The sequence below is a fragment of the Lupinus angustifolius genome, chromosome LG07 (assembly GCF_001865875.1).
Source record: "Lupinus angustifolius cultivar Tanjil chromosome LG07, LupAngTanjil_v1.0, whole genome shotgun sequence".
NCBI classification, from domain to species: Eukaryota; Viridiplantae; Streptophyta; class Magnoliopsida; order Fabales; family Fabaceae; genus Lupinus; species Lupinus angustifolius.
The window spans coordinates 11931439-11958974 of NC_032015.1; the positions used below are offsets into that span (position 1 = coordinate 11931439).

The 27536-nt window shown below is 33.6% G+C and overlaps 1 protein-coding gene across 1 annotated transcript; it reads left to right on the top strand.

The window, feature by feature from the left end:
* On the top strand, positions 14409 to 15143 carry LOC109352932. Its single transcript, XM_019595118.1, has one exon. It carries the CDS (start codon positions 14409 to 14411, stop codon positions 15141 to 15143), a length of 735 nt encoding a protein of 244 aa, XP_019450663.1.

The following is a 27536-nucleotide window of genomic DNA, read 5'->3' on the forward strand; positions in this document are numbered from 1 at the left end:
ATTATAAAATAAGATAAAAGTCTTGTTAAAATATTAGATCAATGTTCTATGATAATACATTCTAATAAATGAGTTATTATTTATTTGGTTGTTATTTTAATACTTAAGGAATTAATCTCTTTTTTTACATAATATAAATAATTTAAAAATTATAAATTTATTACATCATCATTACATGAAAGTGAATATGTGAAAAGAATTCATTTTTAACATATTCGTTTTTCACATTAAAAGAATTCAATTTTGGGAAAGAAGACTAAAGAATAGTTAAACGACAATAATATAAGGTAAATATGATTAAATGGTTTTTCTTTAAACAATATTTTTGACTTTATTGTAGAGATATGTCAAAAATTTAGTGCCTTACATAGAAGTTCAATTATTTTTCTGCATGTTTGAACTTTGAACAATTAGCATATTTTCTTTATGTTTTAAAATACATTCATATTTACTATAATTTATAATGTTTAAAATTTAATTCATATCTCAATTTAAAAACGATAAAATAAAGGACATGATAACTTAGTTATAATGAGTCAGTATGTATTCCGTATAACTAAGAGTATTAGATATTTTTTGAATTATGATATGATAATGTGTATCGGCATGGTGCATTTATGGCATGGAAAATTAACTTAATTTACTAAGGTAAAGATAATTTTACATATTTTTCAGATATTTATTTAAGACTCTGAACTTCCATTAGAAGTAGGATTTTAATATTGTAATATTACAACTTCTTCTTTTCTTTGCATCATGTTTACTTCTTCTTTTATTATTTTTACCCTCTTCTGATGAATTGCTTGTATGTGATACAACTCACCACTATAAAGAAGTTTGAATCCCTTTTCAACACAGACTCATCTTCCTCATAATCTTCTTTGTTTTCTTCTTCAATTTTTTCTTCTTTGGAATTTTTATATTGAGGTTTCACCTTCCTCTTTCTCTAATTGTGTATCCTCGTTTTCAACAATTGGATAACCACTTCCAATACTACACGAATCATAATTAATAGCCACACCAACATTTGCATTACCAAAAACATTGTTTATTTCTTATATCATTGTGTTATCTTTACCACTGCCATTCATTGTAGTGTCAAAAACAAAATGAAATATAATTATCCTTTTTGGCCGTCAAGAGGTAATAATGAGATGAAATATTTTTTAGTATAACAAATTCTTATATGAGGAATAACAACTTATTTGGTGTTGTTCTTCCACATATATGAAGTTTTCATTGTTGTACTTATATATATATATATATATATATATTTCATGTCATAGTTACTTCAGTAAAAAATATTACATTTTTTTAACCTACAATAAATGGTAGTAGAAAAAGGAGACAACTTTACATGCACCTAATGATGCTATTGGTAATACAACTATTGATGTCACTATAGAGAATAATTTTGGAGGTAATTGAAGTGATTACTCAGTTGGTAAAAATAAGGATAAACAATTGGAGAAAGATGAAAGGATGAATTTCATTTTGAAAAATATAAAAAAGATCAATATGAAGATGAAGAAGAAAAAGGAAAAGAAGATGAGAACAGGGAAAACAAAGGTATAATGGTTGGAATGTTACATGATCTTATTTCTTGTAATCTGATGTATTTAATTCAAGCATTTCATTGTAAGAGAGTGAAGAAGGTAAAACACTAATTACACATTTAGTGTTTTTAGGAAAGTTTCTTTTTTTCTTAATATACAATTAATTTTCTCCTTAATACTTCAAAGCAGTTATGGTATAATATCAAATATTTCCATAATATATTTTTCTTATAAGTATCTTTGAATAATTTTATTATTTATGTCAAATTAACATATTTGTTTTGTGAAACTATATATGTGCTAGCTTTTTCCTTATTAGATTGGAGATAGACTTATTTTTCTTTTTGTTATACTTTATTTTATTTTTAAAACAAATATGTTGATTTTGTCCTATTTCTTTAGTGGATGGATTATATTTTTATTTGTTCTGAAAATGTGATCTTCAAATACTACAGATATAAGGTTATGTATGAACTTGGCAATGTCTTTATTATTGCCAAATAAGATGATAGAGATGAGGTAAAATTATTCCACTCACATAGATTATTTTGATGATATAAGCTTATATATAAATTTTCATATAATTAGGAAGACGTTTTGAATTTATTTTTTAAACTTTTGAATTTTTTAATCAGTGAATCTAATCCATATATTTGACATTTGTAATGTCTTTAATACTGAGATATCTTAAAATCATTCCACGTATATAGATTATGTAGTTTTGGTAATATAAGCTAATATAAAAATATTCATAATATTTGGAACATCTTTAGAATTTATTTTATAGACTGCACATTGGTATAACTAATGTATTTTTTAATCACTGGATCTAAACAAATATCATGACCTTGCCAATGTTTTTATTATATTATTTTAAAGTTAGATGGGGTAAGTATTTTTCTTTTATATTTTAGTTTTCAATTTTTCTAATTATATTAGCTTGTTGTTTCTTTTTATTTCTTGATATCTAACCGTTAGATCTTGACAAATTTTATAATTTTTCAATTATTATTATCTTCATTTTGGTATATTATTTTTGATAATTGGTGTCGGTTTTCTCCAATTATTTTCAAAAGTAAATATATGTCTTTAGTTTTTCTTTTTCAAATCTTTAAAAACTGATTAGTCCAAGAGTTGTGAAACATTATAGTGTGGCTCCTCATCACTCAAGCTTTGATTAAACATATTATTTGCGACCCAATGTCACCAAATTTGTTAAAAAAATTATTTATGTGTTTATGTGTTTTGTATTATGTGTTTCTTTTACCCATCTAGTGAAATAAATGCTTAATTTTTGTTGTATGTATTTTGTATTATTGTTCATTTGTTTGTAGCTTGATTAGACCTACAACTATTATAGACTTATTGGAACTTATTCTTGTGTATTCAACCTACAGATTTGAACTGTCACTTACTATATTGTCCCCATAAAGTATGATTCTTTAATTTTTTAATCTTTAACAATTAAAATATATTGATCCACTTGTCATAAATTATGAGATATTAGAGGGTTATTTGTTACTTTACATCGCTATTACTAAAGTTCGATTTCAAAAAACTATCTTCTATTTTTTGTGTTTGTCCTATTGGTGTCCATCTACTAGGAATTAACCTATGATTTGGCAATTCAAATTCCGGGTTTCCGAATCGGCTAGACCAGTTTAAAGTGAAATAATGTTGTTTTTGTTGTTAGCATTTGGTTTGAGGAGATTGTGATACTTTAAGAGATGATATGATATGTCTTTGACGATGTTGATATTAACAGGCCATATCTGATGTGAGAAGAAGTGGTTTTGCTTAATGTGCGAATAACTTGTGTGTCTTAGCATGCTATTAATTGAGATATGATAATTATTGTTGTTATAAATTGTTCAATTCATTTGTCCTAAACCTATATAAATAAGATTAAGACCCGGAGAATAGAATTTATTGCCTTTGAAGTTCTCCATGCATTTAAGAAATATTTCTTGAAATAAGAGACAAAAACCTATTAGAAACTCCTCAAGAGAAATTCAGTCAACTCAAAAGAATAGGGAGATGAATTTTGCTTACCATCATAGCTAGAGATTCTGATAGCCATGACCAATCCAAAACTATTACATGTTCGAATCTCCATGAAAATAATTTTTAATAAAAAATATTTTGAGATGGAATGAAGAAAATGATAAATAGTTTTTAGGTGTTCATAGCTTGACAGTCATCAAACAATATCAAGAACAAGGAGTGAATGAAATATTTGATATTATAGGAACACCATTTTGAAGTATGAATGAGAATTATAACAAAATAATAATAGAAGACAAATCTTTTCTAAGAACAACCAAAGTAGAATTAGTGCTTTACCTTCTTCACTCTCTTATGACAAATTGTTTGAAGGAAATACATCTAATCACCAAAAACATGATCAAGTATATAACATTCCCATCATTGCACACCCGTGTTCCCCCTTCTCATCTTATTTTCTTCTTCTTCTTCATCATAAATCACTCCTTTCGATTTTTAAATTGAGGTTCACTCTCTTTCACTTTCTCCATTTGATTATCCTCATTTTCACCAACTGAGCAATCATTTCAATTACAACCAAAATCATTTGCTACAGTCATATCAGCAGAATGTATTATTTTCAGTGAAGTAACTATGACATCAAATATATATATGCATATATATTTAGGGAAAAGTTTGTAAAACCCCCTTAAACTTTATGTGTTTTGTAAGTAGATACGGTAAACTATTTTTTCTTCCTAATTACCCCTTAAAATTTAACTATTGGTGAAATTGATCCATAAATATATATAATTTTAAATTACTAACAATAAATTGAAATTAACACATTAGATGATATAAACATTCATCAAAGAACTATTAATTCCACTCTACCACTATTTTGATAGCAGTTAGGGCTGCAATGATACAAAATATACAAGGAAATTTGCATCTATTATATCATGGGATGAATTCAAAAAGCAAAAGGAATGACTTCTTAACTATAGCAATTATAGCTATTTATATATACATGATTTTCTACAATTTTCACAAATGATGAAAAGAATCTGCTACTAAATAAATTCATCCACACTTAGAGACATGGAGAATGAAAAGGAAGTTCAATGCAGGATCACAATTCAGTAGGGTTACTGCTGATTTCACCCTCCACGGTAGAGTTACTGCTGATTTCACCCTCCACGTTTAAATAACATATCAATATACATACCATAGAGATAACACCATCTAAATTGCTTGCTTCCAAAAGAATATCCATCCACCTCAAATCTTTAAACCAACCAAATTCCAAATACCTATCTTTAAAGCCTACACATGTATCCATGCGCTACAGTATACTCTTCCTATGTCTACCAATGTTGAGTGCTACCCAAGCTTTCATCATTCCCATTCTTGCCACACACAAACCTCCACAGGTCATTCTATGGTAATTCTATCACGTGCAACAATCACCAATAATTCCTTTTGTTGGTTGAATTCACCCCAGGATATAATATATGCAAATTTCTTTGCATATTTTGCATTATTGCAGTCGTATGTGCTATCAAAATACTAGTAGAGTGGAATTAATAACACTTTGATGAATGCTTACACCATCTAATATGTTAATTCCAATTTAATTATTAGTAATTTAAAATTCAATATATTTATGGACTAATTTCACCAATAGTAAAAGTTTAAGGAGTAATTAGGAAGAAAAAATAGTATATGATATCTACTTGCTAAACACATAAAGTTTAAGGAGGTTGCGTGAAATATTCCCATATATTTATTAAGTACAAATGAAAACATCGTATATATGGAACAACCATAGTAAATAAGTTCTTATTCCTTGTACAAGAATTTATGGTACTAAAATATTTTGTCTCATTATTAATTATTGACTACCAAAAAGGAAAGTTTCATTCTATTGTTGACATTACAATGACGGATGGCAGTAAAAATAAGTCAATCATGCAAGAACTGAACAATGTTTTTGGTAATGCAACTGCTAGTGTGACTACAAATAATGATTTTGGTGGTAATGGATGTGGTTAGCTAATTGTTGAAAACGAGAATACTCAAATAGAGAGAGAGGAAGGTAGTACTTCAATATGAAAATTCAAAAAGATAGAATTTTGATGAAGAATAAGAAGATAGCTATATTGAGGATAAGGGCATGAGATATTCTTTAGTAGATGTTGCTGGCATGACCGACCATCATGTCATGTCGAGCATGTCCTAGACAAGCAAGAATTGCTTTATCCATGTCTAGTGGCTCTGAGGATGGTGGACATATAGCATATCCCTAACTCATAGTCAGATGCTGTTGAAAAGGAGATTCAAGGGCAACATGAATCTGCCTCTCAACAACAAAACGTATCACTTTGTTGAAGGATAATTCGAGTGTCTTACAAGATTATTTTATTTTAGAGTGATGAGTAATGAACAACTTATTTATTTGGTGACTCTATTTATTTACTTCCTTTTTGGTTTCCTTTTAACCATACCATAAAGGTCAGTCTCATTTTATTAAGTTCACCATACCATTTCTTATGAAATGTTGGTATCAAATAATAAAATGAACAAAAGAATAAAGTTAGCAGTTAACCGTACCAATTCTTTTGAAGGATTGGTATAAAGAATAAAGGAATAAAACAATAAATAAATGTTAGTTGCGGAAATGTAAGTGCCAGAAAATAAATGTTAGTTGCGGAAAGTAAATGATGGAAAATAAATGTGAGCGGTTAGATTAGTATTCATCACTCTTTTATTATCAAGTAACTATCCATTGATTGGATTGCACTTTTTGCATATTATTCATATGTACAAAGTTACAAACCATGAATTGGTTTGAACTTGTGTTTTTAGGAATCTTTAATCAACAAATAAAATTTATAAAGTTTAACACTTTACTATTTTACACTTGTATCTCTTTCAAGATTCAATTGTAGTATAATATAGGTTTATGTCGAACCACAAGGAATTGCTTAATAGAAATGTACTTACACTTCTACTTTGTATCTTCTATCAAAAGTAATAAATTAACAATTAAAGTTGTTTTTTGTGATTTTAAGTAAAGAATTAACTATTTACAAATTCAAGAAAGGAAAATTGATTTGAAAGATGAAATTATTGCTTGACTCAAATGATTTTGAAAACATTACAAGTTATTTGTTATACTTTCGGTTAATTCCACACACCATTTCTAAATCCCTCATCTAGTGTCCTAATATGAAAAGATGATTTTCAAACTTTATGAAATACACTAAACAATAGTTAAGTATCACTCATCAGAGCAGGTTGTCACACCCTACTTCAGGCTCCATTAACATCATTTAGCCTCGATCATAAGTTACTTAAAATAGATGCTTCATATGGCAAGTTAACTAAGAAGTAGGTTATACTTTTTAGTTCACTTGTCAACACTTTAAGAAGAAGCATTTTTGGATATTTAAATCAAGTTTTAGGTGATCAAGCTAAAACCGCATTAAGAACTTCTTAAATAATCAAAACTTAACCAAAGGTAATAACTTGAATGTATTGAAATCAAAATATGATACAAATGAAGACAAGAAATACCATTACACCATAATCTAAATCAATGTGTAGGAGCATGAGACATCTATCCAAGGATGAGATGCTTTTGGAACCAAATGAGATTACAAAATTATGTTTTTGCACCTCATTTACCAACTCCTTTCTCCTCTTGAATTCTAAGAACAAAACACCTAAAAACAGCCTAAGAACACTCTCAAGTGAGAAAACTACAGAGAATGTACAATGATTTTCAAAGTTGAAATAGGTGTGCTTTTATAGGTAATGTGAGGGCCGCCTGACCCCCCTTTCCAGGCCGCACAATGCCCTGGTTAAGCAGTTTGGCACATCCAAAGCTGGTGGGTCAGCATCTTGTCCCATCTTGGCCAGCTAGCTTGGACAACCTATTGTGGGCTATGTTAAATGCATGTTGACACCTCTACTTGGCTGTTCAGAACATATGTCATGCATGAGGTCATGTTCTTTGTCTTCAAGTAAGGAATAGGCAAGTGGCTTGATGGTCAAGCTTTCTTCATTGCTAGGTTCTTGACTTGCTTGGGCGCCTGGCCCCTTTTGGCCCAGTCCTGGCTGGCTGGTTGGTTCCTTCATGGTGAAGGAACCTACCTTTCTTCAAGCCGAAGCAACCTTTGTTCCTTAGTTTTTGAATTGATTTTAGTTTGTTACTTGGCACATTGAGCAAGATTTCTTCAAGTTTAGGTAAGCTTTTGAGTTGTGCTTTGCATTGCATACCTAGCTTAGGTTTCTTCAAGGTGAAGTAAGGTAGTTTTCTTAAAGCCTAAGTCATCTTTTTTTTGGGTGACAAGCTAAGCACACAATATGTCGTACTTGGCTTGTTTGTTTTGAGCATTTCCTTTTGAACTTTTGGCTTGTGATTTGGCATGAATTATTGGCTATCTTTTGGATTAATCCTTTTCAATCAATTTCCTACAAAATTCAATAGAAACTTGGACAAGATGTTATCAAAATATATATTATTCAAACACACCAAATTTATCTAAAAAGTGTTGAATTAAGTTGGTTTTCACATTTTTGCATAAGATAAGTGCTATGAAAAGTGTATGAAAATTAGGTATTTTTGGCCTTTTAGATGTTAGGCTTGTTCTTGTCATGTGGTAGGAGGCAATACATGGTGTTGGCAGCATGTGTAGTTGTGGTAGAGGTATGTGCTATTCAGGCGGCGTGACAATCGGGTAATAGAGGTTTGTGGTCACATATATTGACGTTTAGGCTTCCTCCAGTCAACTCTTTCCTTTACCTATATCATTAGTTTATCCTGGCATGACCACCATTCGCTTGGACTACATCTTCTATGTGTGGTATATAACTGAATCATAAAGGGTTTATATGGTCAAGAGGTCTCTTGAACTGGGATGGAACAGATAGGCCAAGCATAAGTGTCAAACAAGCATGACAAAATTATGTATTTAGATACCAATTCACTTTATAAAAGAAATGACAAGTAAATTATATTTTTCAATAGGGTTCAAAGAGAGGGAACACTTCTGAAATATGAACCTGAGCACGTTCACTTCATGGCGCATAACATGTTCCTTATACCTAATGACATAAATTATTATTACTATTTTATCAATAACTTAAAAACTAAAAACACGTACACCATGAAAAATAATAATACAATAGATTAATTCCTTTTTTTAAAAGTCCAATACTAATTCATAATCAATTAGTCATTTAAGACAAAATCAAGACGATACCTTTAGTACCCTAAGTTGTCTATAATTATGGCTATCTAATTGTCTCTATTTGACCATACTTATAGTAAGAGAAAAAAAATATTTTTACATTTGTAGTTTAAAATAATTTTACCTTTGTCAATCATTTCCCTAAGAACAATTTTATTAAAATCCTTAATTAAAATGAACCAATGAAGAAACAAAAACAATAATAAAATGTAAAATAGGTAACACTATCCAAATAAACAATTCCAAAATTGAGTAGAGTCAATAATGGATTTAAAAAATTCTAAAGTTGATAGTATTTATTGTTTTTATCATTATTAAGAATTACTAACTTAAATCATTCAAACATATTTATATTTTATTATTGTGGGTTAACTTTTTTAATCTTCTTTCAGAAAATTGAATTCAAATTTTTTTAACCCAAATAGAGAAAATGGTGAATCATTAACCTCATGTTTGAAAACAGATCATTCGAAAATCCAACTAGATTTTCCTAGAAAAGGGATTGGACTATGAATTGTATAGCGTAATCTAACGTTTTCATCTTCAAGTTTTGAATTTTGAAGTGATTTTTGTAAGTTAAAAGGTAAGTTAGGAGTTTTTAAAATCATACATATAATATGGACTACATTACATGACTACATTTTAGGCCTTTATTTGACTACATGTTGTTGTTTAGCTTGATACGGAAGTTCGTATGGTTAGTGGCTACATTCTCACATGATTGTTGGATTTGTATGAATTGTAATAAATGGATGCCTTCACTATCATGGAAAACAAGTTTGTTATAAAATAATCAATTTTGTTAAGGCATAATCTGTTATGTGTGTTGAATCCCAGAATTGGATAATTACTTGTTTGGAAAAGTGATTTTGAGAAAAAAAGTTGTTAAATCTTGTTTGGTTAAAGAATAAACTTTTGATAAAAATTTAGAAGTTTAAAAGTTTTTTCACAAAATCATTGTCTCTAATGACTTCAAATATTTTTAATTTAAAGTTCAGAAGTAATTCATGTGATGGAACAATGTTTCTTTATTTCTAGCAAAATATTTAATTTTGCCTAAACTTCTTTTCTGGGAATATTTTCAACATAATCTTGTTCACTAACTTATTTTCAAAAACAAACCTTAGCTTATGCATATATATTAACTAGGGTTTCACCTCTACCTATGAACTCCCTATGAAATAATCTCTCATCGGCTTCTCCTTCACTTTTGAGCCTCCAAAACTGCAATAATCACCCATACTATTCATTCCAACCATATAAAAATATATTTTTTTCTTATTCAATCCGCACAAGAAAGAAACATGGTTTCCTCTTATTCTTATTTTATTTCTCCTCCTCGAATCATGTGTTAACTTTAAATTCTTTTCTCTAGAGTACTCTTTGTATGATTTTATTTATTCATTGAAAATGTATGACTTTAATTTTCTTTAATTTTGTGATTTGGGGTTAATGTAGAAGTCTATATTAAGTTTCTGATTTTAGATTTGGGGATGTTTTCGATCGGTTGATGTTATCTCAATTTATTATCTAAATAGTGTAGCGATTGTCAAGGAGGTGGATCTGGAAATTTTCACATTGGCTCTCTTCTAGGTGGTACAAATTTTGAAGTTTATCTTATATGTTCCTCTGTGTGCTAAGTTTTTATTCTTTAATATTAAATTTAATCAAGAAGGATAATAATATCAAAGAGAAATTAAAAACAGCTTAATTGACCAAAATAATAACATATCTCACTCATTAGTGTATTCTTCTTTGTTTATGTTTCTTGTATTCTATTTGTAAAAGATTGCTTTAAATTTTAGATTAGGTTTAACAATATCAATTCCAATCAATTTGGGTGAATTGAAGCCTAGTGTAGCTTCAATGCATCTCTTACGATCTTTGTGTACTTGTGTGCATTCTAACCGGCAATATTTGTAACACCGTGATTTTTCGTGCACATTTTATTAAATATTTAATTGACAAGCGATTAAGTTTAGAAATTAATCGGTATTGACTTAGGCTAAACCTCAGTTGAGTTTTAGTCTTGTATTGTGATTTCCTAATTTATGGTAAACTTTCATAATTGTGTGAGACTGAAAATCGTTGGGCCTCTTCCGGGCACAAATTCACCCTAATTTCGGCCCAAAAGGTGATTTTTGAGTTCCATTACTCATAATCGAATTCTCATTTTGCAATTGACTTTGAAATACTATTTCGAGTCAAAATAGACACAAAGTTTATCCATAACTCATCTCTAGATATTTTATACTCTGAAATTCAAGTTTTGACGTTCTAAACGTAACCTTAAATCGGGAGAATTTTAATCTTCGATCGCGTTTTAACCGACAATACTCAAGCATGATTTTAATCACTATGTTTTATCGCATTAGTCACATCATTATTCATGAGTCAAGCTTGGTTGTGGAAGAAGCAAAAATACAACCTTTTTGCACAACCCCTAAAATCACTCATCAACCCTTACATCACCACGATTTTGGAAATCTCCCCTTGATTTTCCCCCAAAAAATCTGATTTCCTGTCTATAAAAGGAAAACCTTCGCCTTAAGGGACAACATTTGCTCTCCTCACTTCGCAGATCTAGAACTACAAAAGAAGAGAGTACTGTTGGAATCAGGTAAGGCAGTAAAATTTCAAGAAGGAGTTGATGGAGTACTAAGATTGAAGAATCGGATCTGTGTGCCAAGTGACCCAAATTTGAGAATGACGATTTTGGAAGAAACCCACAAGAGTAAGCTGAGTATTCATCCTAGAGCCGCCAAGATGTACCAAAACTTGAAGAAAATGTTCTAGTGATCTGGTATGAAGAGAGAAGTGGCAGAGTATGTCTCACGTTGTTTAGTGTGCCAAAAGCCGAAGATTGAGCACAAGTGACCTAGTGGAGAACTCCAACCCTTGGATACCCTGGTTTGGAAATGGGATAGCATTAAAACGGATTTTGTAAGTGGTTTCCCACGGGCTTAGAAAGGGTACGATGTTGTTTGGGTTATAGTGGACCGTTTGACGAAGACGACTCACTTCTTACCGATCAACATAAAGTACTCTTTGGAGAGACTGGCAGATCTGTACATCAAAGAAATAGTCTGATTGCATGGGAATCCTACCAATATCATCTCAGATAGATATTCGCGTTTCACTTTGAAGTTTTAGAAGGGCCTGTAGACGGCTTTAGGTACCAAATTGAGTATGAGTTCGGCTTACCATCCATAGACATTAGTAGATAGTTCGGCTTGTTATGGGACATGTACTCTCGGTTATTTTCGAATAGTTTATTGGGAGGATATTAGTGTAAGGATGGATGAAATAAACATAGCATACATACATTGAACTTGTGGATTTTGATCATCCTAGTCTGAGTTACTAAATCATTCATCATTTGTATTTACGTATGTGATAATAAAGAATGTATATTATATGTGTTATGCCTGAATGTGATATTTTGTATAATTCCATGATGTATATGAAAAATATTCATTAGGTGTCTTAATCCCTTTCGTTTTGCTTGTTTTCGGTACACGTTCTCGTCTAGATGGACCATTGAGTGAGGATTTGGAGCTACCGATTCTCAATGTCCCAGGAGGGGGCATGGAGGATTGACAGAAGTCGCTACACCTACACTAGAACTTATGCCTTGGAACTGGAGATGGTGTGTGACGGCACCACGATACGCTTTCCATCTCATCACGCGAACTTATATGCTTCCTTCACTCTGCTAGATCGGAGGCTGACACCTACCATATCATCTACCCAGTCTACGACTCCTTGCGGACCAACTGCTATAGGGCCAACGACGAGACGAAGGAGTTGGGACGATGTGATCCGTTACCCACCGTCTAGGAGAGCCGCTCGGCGAACCATGCGAGAACTGTAGGCAGAGGCGAGAACATGGATTAGGTCGCTGGGTTCGGCCTATGACATTGTGGAGGAGATGGAAGTTGAGAAGGAGGATTGTGTGGAGTTAATCTATAGAGAGGACTTCATCGATATAGTAGACCTCTCTTCTGATTCTGAGATGGAAGAGGATCAGAGTGAGGGTTCTAGTGTCCCTGCTGATACTAAAGCTAGCCGTTAGGAGCCATTTCCTTTTCCGTTTTACTTTTTGGGATTAGGGTATCTGTGTATGGTACTTTTGTAGTGTTGAATAACTCAGCCTATTTTGTATAGTTTCAGTTTAGGTGATGATTAGATTTCGCCTTGTATTTTGTACTAGCATTTTACTTGACCAAGCAACACCTCGTTAAATATGTTGTAGGGTCAAGTCTAATTATTAACAAAGAGGTATTCAGAAAAGTCTTGTACCATTTTCAATTACCATTAGGTATTAGTTATTTACTTTCCGTAGTTTATAAAAATGTGACGTCTTGAAAAAAGAATTGATTTAAGGAATATCCATTTTTATAAGAGATTAATTACATTATTTAAGAAGTGTTTTTCGGGACGTTACATTTAGTGGTATCAGAGCATGTTCTTTCCTATCTGAACTTGGGCATGGCCTTAGTTGTTTTCTTGTGTGACTTTGTGTGTTTAAGCATTTGGTAGTAACATTCGAGTGAAAATACGAACTATGGGTGATTTCGGTAGAAGAAGTATCTCATACTCGTGTTATGTTCACAGATTTACGATGTTTGGACGTGGAGCTGCTAACCTCGACTTCATGGCTGCAATGACAACAACAATTCAAAATGTGAATGTGAACTTGCATCAACTGAATCAACAACTACAACAACCAACTCAAGGATCGGCTCAGTATAGAGGTTTGGATGAATTCTGTCATCGCCAACCGCCAAAGTTTGAAGGAGGTTTTGCACCTGATGCTGCAAACGATTAGATCTAGGAGTTGGAAAGAATTTTCTAGGCATTGATGTTCACTGAGGAATAAAAGGTTACTTATGCAACCTATATGCTGACGAAGGAGGCTGAAAAGTGGTGGGAGTTTACTAGACATCAGATGATGCATGAAAAACAAGTTGTCAACTGGACAACTTTCAAGGAGAGATTTCTTCAGAAATATTTTCCTGCAGACATGAGGACAAAGAAAGATATGGAGTTCCTACATCTGCAGTAGGAGAGCATGACTATTGGGGAATATACTGTCAAATTTGAAGATTTAGCGAGATATGCCCCGCACTAAAATCAAGTAGGGAACGAAAGGTCCAAGTGTGCCAAGTTTGAGAATGGACTCATACAAGACTTGAAAGTGATGTTCGTACATCAACAAATACCAGATTTCACAACTCTGGTCAAGAAGTGTCGACTCTATGAAGAGAGTGTAAAGGCAAGAAATGTGGCACTAAAGAGCGTTATTCCACCCGGAAATTCCTATGGACCCCAAAGGAATTTCGATCTCGGGAATGGAAGGGGAAATCCCTTCAACCGCAACCAGAAGCCCTATGCAGCACCATCTAGGAACCATCAGAGAAACTTTAAGCCTTACAACAATAGAGGCTTCCGACCGGGAAACAACAACAACAACAACAACAAAATGAGTTCACCAGTTGCGAACTCTAATAACAATACACCACCTTGGCGCTCGAAGTGCAAGGGGAAGCATTTCAGAGTCAAATTCCCTGTATGTTAGCATTGTAACCAGCTTGGACACATCAAGCCGATGTGCCCTAAGCTGAAAAGAGATGAAGTGAATATTGTTCAAGCAGCAAAACCTAAGGCCAAAGGAAAGATGTTCACCATGAGCATAGCTGAGATTGAGGGCAACGAGGACCTCATACAAGATACATGTTGTTTTAATGAGATTTCCTTATTTGTGATGTTTGATTCGGGAGCGACCCATTCTTTAATATCTAATGATGTTGTAAACCGATTAGAATTGCCTATAGTTTCCTTACCTTATGACCTAATTGTATCCACACCCACCAATGAACCCTTCATAGTGTCAACTATATGTTCCCAATGTCCTATAATACTAGATAACCGACCTGTTATAGAAGACCTGATATATCTATCCTTATCCCAATTTGATATCATCTTAGGAATGAACTGGTTATCCAATAACCATCTTAGCGATCCTAAAAACCCCACTGAATCCTATTATGAAACCAAAAGCATCACTGCCAATCAAATAAAGAAACTCTTGAAAGATGAAGCTCAAGTATTTGTGTTGCTAACATCATTGGAGAAGAAAGTTAGAGATGAGATTCAGAGCCTACCCATAGTTAGGGATTTCTCTGCAGTCTTTTCGGACAATATTCTTGGTTTGCCCCTAGTGCGAGAGATAGACTTTGCTATCGATATGGTTCTTGGAACTGGAACGATCACTATAGCTCCCTATAGAATGGCACCATTGGAGTTAAGGGAGTTGAAGAAGAAATTGGAATACTTACTATAGAAACAGTTCGTCAGACCTAGTGTTTCTCCATGCGGTGCTCCGGTGTTATTTGTGAAAAAGAAGGATGGTAGTATGTGACTGTGTACCGACTACCGACAGTTGAACAAAGTCACCATCAAGAACAAGTACACATTGCCAAGAATTGACGACTTGATGGATCAATTTAGAGGAGATACCATGTTTTCAAAAATCGATCTTCGTTTGGGGTACCACCAAATACGAGTGAAGTCGGAATATATTCCGAAAAAAGCTTTTGGTGTAACCAATGCCCCTGGAGTATTCATGGATTACATGAATAGGATTTTTCACCCATACCTCGACACATTTGTAGTCATGTTTATTGATGATATCTTGATTTACTCGAAGAATCAAGATCAACATACGAAACATCTGAGAATAGTGTTGCAGATTTTGAAGGACAACCAACTTTATGCCAAACTTCCAAAGTGGGAATTTTAGATGGAATCAGTGAATTTTCTCGGGCATGTGATATCAAGCGAAGGAATTTTTGTGGACTCTACTAAAGTGGAAACAATGATGGAATGGAATTCACCATGGTTAGTGACGAGGATCAAAAGTTTCCTCGGTTTAACAGGATATTATCAAAAGTTCATCGAAGGATTTTCGAAGTTGGCTTTGCCACTGACTACACTAATAAGGAAAGATAAAGCCTTCGTCTGGACGACAAAGTATGAAGAAAATTTCAAGAGTTGAAGAAGTGATTGATGACAATGCTTTTTTGATTTTGCCAGACCCGAATGAGAACCACAACATGCACAGTGACGCATTGAAACAGGGTCTAGGTTGTGTCTTGATGCAACAAAAAAGGTGGTGGCTTATGCTTCAAGACAATTAAAGCCACATGAGCATAATTATCCGACGCACGACTTGGAGTTAGTCGCGATCATTTTTTCTCTCAAGATCTAGAGGCATCATCTCTATGGGGTGAGATTTGAAGTCTTCAGTGATCATAAAAGCTTGAAGTATTTGTTCGATCAGAAGAAACTGAACATGAGGCAAATATGATGGATGGAATTCCTCAAGGACTATGACTTTGACCTTCAGTACCGCCCTGGGAAAGCTAATGTGGTGGTTGATGCCTTGAGTAGGAAGTCTCAGCACATGTCCACCATGATGGTCAGAGAGATGGAAATGATAGAGGAGTTTAGAAATTTGAATCTGGTTGTGCAAATGAAACCTAAGAGCATGGTCTTAGGGATGCTTACCGTTACCAACGCGTTTCTAGATCAAGTCAAAGGTCTACAATGTTCAGATCCATAACTACAAGAGAAGAGAGTACTGCTGGAATCAGGTAAGGTAGTAAAATTTCAAGAAGGAGTCGATAGAGTACTAAGATACAAGAATCAAATTTGTGTGCCAAGTGACCCATATTTGAGAATGACGATTTTGGAAGAAGCCCACAAGATTAAGCTGAGTATTCATCCTAGAGCCACCAATATGTACCAAGACTTGAAGAAAATGTTCTGGTAGTCCGGTATGAAGAGAGAAGCGGCAGAGTATGTCTCACGCTGCTTAGTGTGCCAAAAGGCGAAGATTGAGCACAAGCGACCCGGTGGAGAACTCCAACCCTTGGATACCCTTTTTTGGAAATGGTATAGCATTGCAATGGATTTTTTTAAGTGGTTTTCGATGGACTTAGAAAGGGTACGACGTTGTTTGGGTTATAGTGGACCATTTGACGAAGATGACTCACTTCCTACGGATCAACATAAAGTACTCTTTGGAGAGACTAACAAATATGTACATCAAAGAAATTGTCCGATTGCATGGGATTCCTACCAATATCATCTCGTATAGAGATCCACGTTTCACTTCAAAGTTTTGGAAGGGCCTGCAGACGGCTTTAGGTACCAAATTGAGTATGAGTTTGGCTTACCACCTGCAAATTGATGGCCAATCCGAATGGACTATTCAGTCATTAGAAGATCTGCTTAGAGCATGTGTGTTGGAATGCTCTGGAAGTTAGGCGAACTATCTACATCTAATAGAGTTCACCTTGCAACAATAGCTTTCATTCAAGTATCGACATGGTGCTGTATGAAGCTCTTTACGGCAGAAAGTGTAGAGCACCATTATGTTAGTTTGAAGCGGGAGAGCATCTGATACTAGAACCTAAAGTGGTTCAGCAGACAACAGAAAATATGAGAATGATAAGGGAAACATTAAGCCAGTTCAGAGCAAGCAAAAGAGCTACTATGATAAAAGGAGGAATCCTCTTAGTTTTGAAGAAGGAGATCATGTCTTCATGAGGGTGATTCCAACAACTGGCATTGTCAGAATACTTAAAGCACGTAAGCTTACCCCTAAGTTCATAGGACCTTACCAAATTCCTAAGAAAGTCGAACCAGTAGCTTACCAAATAGCCTTGCCCCCTTTAATGTCAAACCTACATAATATCTTCCAAGTGTCCCAACTCATAAAATAAATTAGTGACCCATCACATTTCATTGAACCTGATTCAATCCAGCTAAAAGATAATCTCACTTTTGAAACTACGCCCTCGAGAATTGTTGATCGAAGTGTCAAAATGCTGCGAGGCAAGGAGATTGCCTTAGTTAAAGTCTTCTAGATCCAAACAAATGGAGAATATGTGACTTGGGAAGTCGAGAATAGCATGAAGGAGTCCTACCCTATATATTTTCTTAATACGTATGTTTAATTTTCGAGGACGAAAATCTTATAAGTTGGGGAGGATTGTAACACTGTGATTTTCCGTGCACATTTTATAAATATTTAATTGACAAGCGATTAATTTTAGAAATTAATAGGTATTGATTTAGGCTAAACCTCGGTTGAGTTTTAGCCTTGTATTGTGATTTCCTAATTTATGGCAAATTTTAATAATTTTCTGAAACTAAAAGTCTTTGGGCATATTCCAGGTTCAAATTCACCCTAATTTCCGCCTAAAAGGTGACTTTTAAGTTTCATAACTCAGAATCAGATTCCGACTCCTCCATTGGCTTCATAATATTATTTCGAGTCAAAATAGACACCAAGTTTGTCCATAACTCATCTCTAGATATTTTTCACTCCGAAATTCAAGTTTCAACGTTCTAAACGTAACCCTTAATCGGGAGATTTTTAATCTCCAACTGAGTTTTAATCGACAATGCTTGTGCATGATTTTAATCATATTGTTTCATCGCATGAGTCACATCACTATCCATGAGTCAAGCTTGCTTGTGGAAGAAGCAAAATTACAACATTTTTGCATAATCCCTAAAATCACTCATCAACCCTTACATCACAAAGATTTTAGAAATCCCCGTTTGATTTTCTTCCCAAAATATGATTTCCTCTCTATAAAAGGCAATCGCTTGTGGTTGTTCTGAAATACTTGTGGCTTTCATACTATCCTCATACATCTTATACTTGTTTACTAATGTCGGAAAGTCTCCAATCTGTTGGTGGACAAACATCACCTTCAAGTCATGTTTCAAGCCATCTTCGAACTTTGCACATTTGGACCTCTCATTGTCTCCTTGATTGTCGTGAGGTTCATACTTGGCCAACTCCTCAATCATAGCAGCATACTCACTGACAGACAGGTTCTCTTGTTCCAAGTGTAAGAAGTCCATCTCCTTATTTACCCTCATGTCCAATGGAAAGTACTTAGCCAAAGAATTCTCCTTGAAAAGTCCAAGTGATTCCTTGATGCTCATGCAACATTTGGCGCTTAGTGTAACCACCAATTTTCAGCCTCTTTTACCAGCATGTACTCAACATATGCCAGTTTCTACACATCTGTGCACATCATTCCTCTAAAAATCCTTTCTAATTCTTGGATACAATCATTTGTAGCATCGGAAGAAAATCCTCCCGCAGAAGAAGGAGGGTTACGCTTATAGAAATTTCCTAACCCTCATAGTTCTATGGGTCCTTTTTTACTTCGGTTCTAAGCCCTCTGATGGTTTAGGTGATTCAAGTTAGCATTCACACCTTGTAGCACTACCGCTAACTCCGTCATGAAAGCATCGCTTTGAGCTCCTCGTCTAGCCATACTTAACCTACACGCATTGATTACTTCAATTACACATCTTTAGAAAGGCTATGTACAAAATTAATATGGCTTCCCAAACAAACAACTTCAAATTCAACACAACAAACAATGAGAACCATACAAGAAAACATGTAAGGTCATGCCCTAAGTTGTATAGGACTGACCTTCCTGTGATATCACTTAATGTAACGCCCAGAAATTCCATCCAAAAAAATAATTAAAGAGATCATTATTTTAATAAAAAGGTTAAATGGATTAATTCGAAGATCGGTCAATTGAAGGTATTTTTTTTTAAAGAGATGTTCCAAGTGAAAGGTCAAGCCAAATACTTGTTGACGTGATGTTAAAAATGTTGATAGGTGATTATGAAACTGAGTTTATCTTAGTCGATTCTTTTTCTCAAAACTTTCCATTTCGAAATGTCACATATTGAAACTTTGCGGATATTCAAAACTTGAGTGGTAAGAGAATTTAGAAAATAGATAACATGTGATACCTTCTCGTATTAGTTTTCACAAAATAAGTCAAACCACTTAACTATCTCGCTCATCATAACCTTATGTGTGATGGTTAAGTTTCCAAAATAAATGTTAGATGTTTGAGGCAGTAGCCTCCCAAATAGGACAAACCATACCTAAAATAAAATTGAACCAAGGGCATCCAGAATTATGTTAGGGTCATCAAAAGTAAAAGGGGTCCATAATACAGTCATCCAATAACCAACAACTAAGAAATCTATGCTACGCCAGAGTCTCTAGACTCGGGCTCATTAGGGTCCTCCTCGACCTTGGAGTCGGAATCGATGACGAACACTAGGGGATAAGGCACATGCTCCTCCCTCGCTCGATGCTCCTCGATTGGTGGGGTAATAGCATGCTCCGGGACTGGGACCATGACATCAACAGTAGACCACATTGCTTTGGGGATTGTCATCCTCATACATTTTCTTTGATTCACTGATCTCCTCGATCATCAGGCTGCTCCTCCAGGCTTGAGCCTTCCACTTAGCCTAATATGCAGCAATCAGGCGTTTTGCCTCCATGATGATATGGCCTAGCCCGTGATGAATTCCCTTCTTCATTACCCGAGTAAAGATACGGCGAAGGTCGGTCTGCCTCAGAACTAAATGAATGAATGCATCATCATATGAAGTAGACGCAACTCTAAAAGAGTCATTAGGGACATGCGAAACAACACTCGCAGTCTGGGAAACGACGAGGGGGTTTGGTCCATCCACTGGGAAAGTCACTAGGACCCCGAAGTCCACTTTGTAGCAAAAAGGCATTGACTTCGCTATTAGCTAGTTAAAAATGAGTCGTAGATGGCCCGGTGTAGCACCAACGGTCACCTCTAAGCACCCATGACCCCTCGAGGGTCATGTCAGACTAGAACCTGGTCCTCCCTGCTGGCATCTAAGACCACCCATACCACAACAGTACAAACACAGAGAAAAGAGGGAGTAAAACATCTAATGAATACACTTCATTGATAGTATGAAATTACGTAGAACATGGCATTAGGATAGAAAACAACAACAACAACAAGCATTTAAATAGATATAACATGTGAATGTCCGTGATGCATGATGATTGTAACTTGAGACAAAGGGATAATTGTCTTAAATTACAATAAACAAATGCTATGTATAATCGCCATCCAAAATCCATATCAAGTCCAACCTCTCTACCTCGGAAACAACCTAAGTGTTGCACAGAGTGTGGTACCAATGTCCTTACGAATGATGTCATATCTTGCACTTTCAAATTCTCTCTCCACCGATCATGAAGTGTCAAAGGGGTGTTAGAGTCTACTTAGTTTCAAATGTAGAGTTATCATGGTCTAATGGGTTGCAATCACCCGGGCTCTCACTAGACTACTCCACCTAAGTATTTCCTCAAGGCTTCTTAATGAATCATCATCATTATCGTCCCTATCCAAATCCCGAGACATTTCTATCACCGTTAGCTTCCTCTTACAATCCTAAGCTTTGGTTCATGTGTCATTCACAAGTCGTATTATACTTGAACATTTCTTTTTAATTTCTTTGATCGGCTGCAAAGAAAGTTCCGAGATATTTGAAAGGTACAAATGATCGCATGCTTATTTTTAAAATATCGAATCATCTTGAAGTGATTGGATATTCATATTCGGATTTTGCTATGTTGACGTGATGTTAAAAATGTTGATAGGTGATTATGAAACTGAGTTTATCTTAGTCGATTCTTTTTCTCAAAACTTTCCATTTCGAAATGTCACATATTGAAACTTTGCGGATATTCAAAACTTGAGTGGTAAGAGAATTTAGAAAATAGATAACATGTGATACCTTCTCGTATTAGTTTTCACAAAATAAGTCAAACCACTTAACTATCTCGCTCATCATAACCTTATGTGTGATGGTTAAGTTTCCAAAATAAATGTTAGATGTTTGAGGCAGTAGCCTCCCAAATAGGACAAACCATACCTAAAATAAAATTGAACCAAGGGCATCCAGAATTATGTTAGGGTCATCAAAAGTAAAAGGGGTCCATAATACAGTCATCCAATAACCAACAACTAAGAAATCTATGCTACGCCAGAGTCTCTAGACTCGGGCTCATTAGGGTCCTCCTCGACCTTGGAGTCGGAATCGATGACGAACACTAGGGGATAAGGCACATGCTCCTCCCTCGCTCGATGCTCCTCGATTGGTGGGGTAATAGCATGCTCCGGGACTGGGACCATGACATCAACAGTAGACCACATTGCTTTGGGGATTGTCATCCTCATACATTTTCTTTGATTCACTGATCTCCTCGATCATCAGGCTGCTCCTCCAGGCTTGAGCCTTCCACTTAGCCTAATATGCAGCAATCAGGCGTTTTGCCTCCATGATGATATGGCCTAGCCCGTGATGAATTCCCTTCTTCATTACCCGAGTAAAGATACGGCGAAGGTCGGTCTGCCTCAGAACTAAATGAATGAATGCATCATCATATGAAGTAGACGCAACTCTAAAAGAGTCATTAGGGACATGCGAAACAACACTCGCAGTCTGGGAAACGACGAGGGGGTTTGGTCCATCCACTGGGAAAGTCACTAGGACCCCGAAGTCCACTTTGTAGCAAAAAGGCATTGACTTCGCTATTAGCTAGTTAAAAATGAGTCGTAGATGGCCCGGTGTAGCACCAACGGTCACCTCTAAGCACCCATGACCCCTCGAGGGTCATGTCAGACTAGAACCTGGTCCTCCCTGCTGGCATCTAAGACCACCCATACCACAACAGTACAAACACAGAGAAAAGAGGGAGTAAAACATCTAATGAATACACTTCATTGATAGTATGAAATTACGTAGAACATGGCATTAGGATAGAAAACAACAACAACAACAAGCATTTAAATAGATATAACATGTGAATGTCCGTGATGCATGATGATTGTAACTTGAGACAAAGGGATAATTGTCTTAAATTACAATAAACAAATGCTATGTATAATCGCCATCCAAAATCCATATCAAGTCCAACCTCTCTACCTCGGAAACAACCTAAGTGTTGCACAGAGTGTGGTACCAATGTCCTTACGAATGATGTCATATCTTGCACTTTCAAATTCTCTCTCCACCGATCATGAAGTGTCAAAGGGGTGTTAGAGTCTACTTAGTTTCAAATGTAGAGTTATCATGGTCTAATGGGTTGCAATCACCCGGGCTCTCACTAGACTACTCCACCTAAGTATTTCCTCAAGGCTTCTTAATGAATCATCATCATTATCGTCCCTATCCAAATCCCGAGACATTTCTATCACCGTTAGCTTCCTCTTACAATCCTAAGCTTTGGTTCATGTGTCATTCACAAGTCGTATTATACTTGAACATTTCTTTTTAATTTCTTTGATCGGCTGCAAAGAAAGTTCCGAGATATTTGAAAGGTACAAATGATCGCATGCTTATTTTTAAAATATCGAATCATCTTGAAGTGATTGGATATTCATATTCGGATTTTGCTAGATGCATAGACACAAGAAAGTCTACTTTCGGTTATGTATATTTATTATATGGAGAAGCTATCTCATGGAAATGTGGGAAGAAAACTGTCATTGTTGCATAGACTATGGAATTTGAATTTGTGGCAAGCTTTGAGGGGCTCTACCTTTATCTATGGATCTAAGGGAGCATAAGCAAGTTCAATGGTTGAAACCTCTGTAATCGATCATTGGGAACCTCAAAGCTGTCTGGGGCAGGAGCAAACTCATATTAGGCACTACCGCTGCATCAACTGGTACAAGGAAGAGGCACGATAACAAAGACCAATCCATATGTTCATGCTAAGTGGCAACTGAACTTTAATTCAAGACTTAGGGTAGTCGACATTATTGCTAAGCCACTGAAAATTTGTTGGGATAATTTCTTAGCAGTCTTCTTTTCTAAAAATAACAAGTATTTCAAGGGTGCTAAACATATGGAGTTGAAATACTTTATCGTTAAAGAAGAAGTTCAGAAACTTAGAGTCTCAATTGAGCATATTAGCACTAACCTTATGATTGAAGACCCTTTGACGAAAGGGTTACCGCCCAAAATATTTACTTGGTCATACTAAAAATATGGGCATTATATCTGCTAATGAATGTTGAACATTATGTTATTAATAAAGTCTCATTGTTTGTCACTTTGACTGTATTAATATTTAAGCTTTTGATTAATATTTTATTTTCATACTTATGTACACATGTGAGAATGTTGATGTTGAAAATAAAATTTTCTTTCTAAATGACATTATTATGTGATTCTCATTAATGTGTCATGTTAGGAATAAGGCTAATACAGTAGTACATGGAAGGAACTATATCGGATAAATGATGTACAACCGCATGACTCTTATTAGTTCTTGTTCTTAATCATGACTTGTAATGTAATGAATATGGAAAACATATTCTGATTATGTGCATTATGTTTGATATATCATATCATGAATTGTATTATCACATGAGCCAAGTGGGAGAATGTAAGAAATGGCTCATGGTACATGAATGGTATATTGTTTTGTTTTGAATAGTGTAACTCTTGAATAGAGAGTTGTGAATGAAATGGTAAGACTTTTGGGAAAGAGTCTATATATAATGGTTGATAGAAGTACTATACTTATCAAAAAATGACTTGAAACATTGTTCATATCTCTACTCAGAAAGATTGTCTCTATCTACCATCAATAAAGGAAGAGTATAGAAAGAAAGGGAAAGAAATATAATAGTTTATCTATTAATGACGAACAACATAGAACATGGAAATTAAAGGATGATCGTGATGTCATGTATAGAGGTTAATAATTTATAATCATTTTTATTATTTGAAAGTTATAAATTCTTAAGATCCATTTACATATAGTTTCTATGATAAACTTTACATTTAATTAAGACTTACTTTGAAACAAAAATATCTTATGGGAGCTTTTGGAAATCAGACTAATTCACTAGTTTTGCTTTTTCTTTGCAAGATTGGCCTGTAATGTTTTGACTTCTATGTGCCAAATAATGTTATACCGATATATATCATACACCTATTTTTTTTATTTAATGTATAGGCATGCCTACCAATGAAAATGAGAAAAGAAAATGTATGAAGTGAAATTGTATGAATTTTATATGGGAATGGAGTATCTCCTGTTATAAGGAGATAAGTTATCTCCTTCTGCCAGTGAAATCATGACATGTGTCATGTTTTATCATTTTCTATAAAAATATTTTTAAAAATAAACAAAATAGCACACATGTCACATTTTTACTGGCTAGAGGAGATAAGTTATCTTCTGATATGAGGAGATACATTATTCTCATTTTATATATTGTTAATTTGTTAGTTTATCATTTACCATTCAGTTTTAATTATTTCTGACTTTTTAGAAAGTAATATAAATGAATAATGGATGATGTATCTTTAATTAATAATGCATGAATAATACACTCAATAAAAATTTATTAAATAAAAAAAGATATATACACTTTTGGTATAAGGGTCTTATATAAAAAACAAGTTATTGTTTTTTATGAACAACCAAAAATTATAATTAGGTGAATTGCATTCTAAAAGACAGAATGATATACATTCGACATTCTTTTCAATTTCTTTTGAAAAGTCTATTAATATATTTTTTTATGTATGAATATTTAAAAATATATACATTATCATATTATATATTTATACATAATTAATATATTATTTTTTATTTTTTATATTATTTATATTATTTATATTTAAAAGTCGATAATAATTAAATATAAATAATAGAATGATAATATAAAAACTATTTCATATAACTTTAATTAATTGAATTGGCAATATCATTATTTTCAGACATTTGATTTGGAGGTCACATTAAATTTGTTATAATTGATGTTGGGGCAAAGCATTGAAGTGGAGTGGACTTTGTCGTTGACTGTCATTGTCAGTACAATTCCAAAGGCATCCCTTGACCCTTGACTCTTCAGGAAGAGGCAATGAAGGAACTACAGCAAAGGAAGAAAATTATAGATTAGCTTGATGTTGATCATATGATAAGATAACATGATAAGTTATTGTGTAGTGTATATTAGGGGTTGGTAAATATATAGTAAGATAACATGGTAAGCTATAAGATTGAAACTAATTCCTTTATATTCCTTTGCTATTCATTTAATTCTTTCGTATCTCTTCCCGTATATAATTAGTATTTCATTGTTCTCACAAAATCTTTCTTCCAAAATCCTTTGATTAAATCTCTTACGTTCCTCTCCTATCAATTTCCACCATTTAATCATTGGGACTTTATATTGTCATTTTCTCTTCATTCTACTCTTAACCCTCATATACATAACCAAAATTCTATGTTTGTTCATCAAACTTTTTCTAGGTATGACTTTTCATTCCAAGTAAAATTTACTATCTAATTATTTTTTGCAAGAAAGAAATCGAGAGAACATGCAACCTCACTCTTATATGTGATAAAATGTTCATCTCACTTCTTAAAATATGTATCAACTATTGTAAAGTCAAAAGCTAACGAGAAATCTAGAATGGTCATACCTTCCATAATTGATTCTCTTATGTCATATATGTAGTGAACACCTTCATATCCTCTAGTTTCCTCCCTATATGCCCATTAAAATCGCCTCCAGAAAAATCTTTTTTAAAAGGTATTGTTTAGACTACTCATTCTAAATTGTCCCAAAATTTTATTTTCTATTATTCCTCTAATCATGCACTAATCATATTAAAGGGGTCTTCCTCTATTACAAGCTATAGGAATATGATTTTATTTCTTCTTTTTACATTCATCACATCATTCTTTCATTTCTTATTTGCAATTATAGTCATCTCATTTCTCAATATTGTTTTGCTTGTATACCACAACTTAATAATTAATAAAATGAGTTAATATTTAAATTGAAATAAATTAAATTTTAATAAAATGATAAAACATGGTATAATATGTAGGTTTATTTGATTAAGTTTTTATTAACTAACATTATGAAATAAAGTGAAAATAATTTAATTGTATGGATTAAAAAAAGAGTGTATATATATATATATGTTTTGGACCAAGCAACATCTAAAAGTGGAAACAGCTTTTTAGTACTACTAAGGTATCCTTTACTTTTTTGGGCAAGAAAATAATCTTTTTGCGGAGTTCGTGATTGTTCCTCCTAATAAGTGTTGCTACCAAATAATCGAATTTTCGACCTTAGGAATCCAGTGAAGTCTTACACCATTATATCAAACACCTTGTTGGTAAGTGGAAACAGTTTTAAATTAATTGAAATAAACAATATAAATACTCTCTTTAATACTCCTTCTGTGTCATAAATATAATAAATTGTACTAAAAATAATACAATTTTTTAATATGAAATGGGTCTTTTTTTAGGATAGGAAATACTAACCATTAGCAACAATTTTTAAAGAATTAGAAAATAGAATAAATTGTTTATTTTGTAAAAAGATAGGATACCAATAAGGATTTCACATACTTTAATCTTTATTCACACCTTAACCCAACAAATCTAAAGAGATATTGATATAGTTTTTAAAACAAGTGGGTGTAAAAAAAATCAAATGGTCTCATATGAGGTGATAGTGAGTAATTTGTCCAAAGGTTAATATATCACCTTTAATTAGAGTAAAGATTTTCTCCGTTAATGGAAAGACAAATACCATTTAATAACATATAAAAGTCAATACGTAATAACACTTTTATTATTTTATTTACTAAAAAATTAAATTTTTACTATTAATAATATAAGTAAAAATAATTATTTGACTCTCCATTAATGGAGATTATCCTTATTCCTTTAATTATTTCTCTCTATTGCCTTCTTATTTGGTTTCATGACTTTTCATTCCTAAAGTCTTCGTAGACA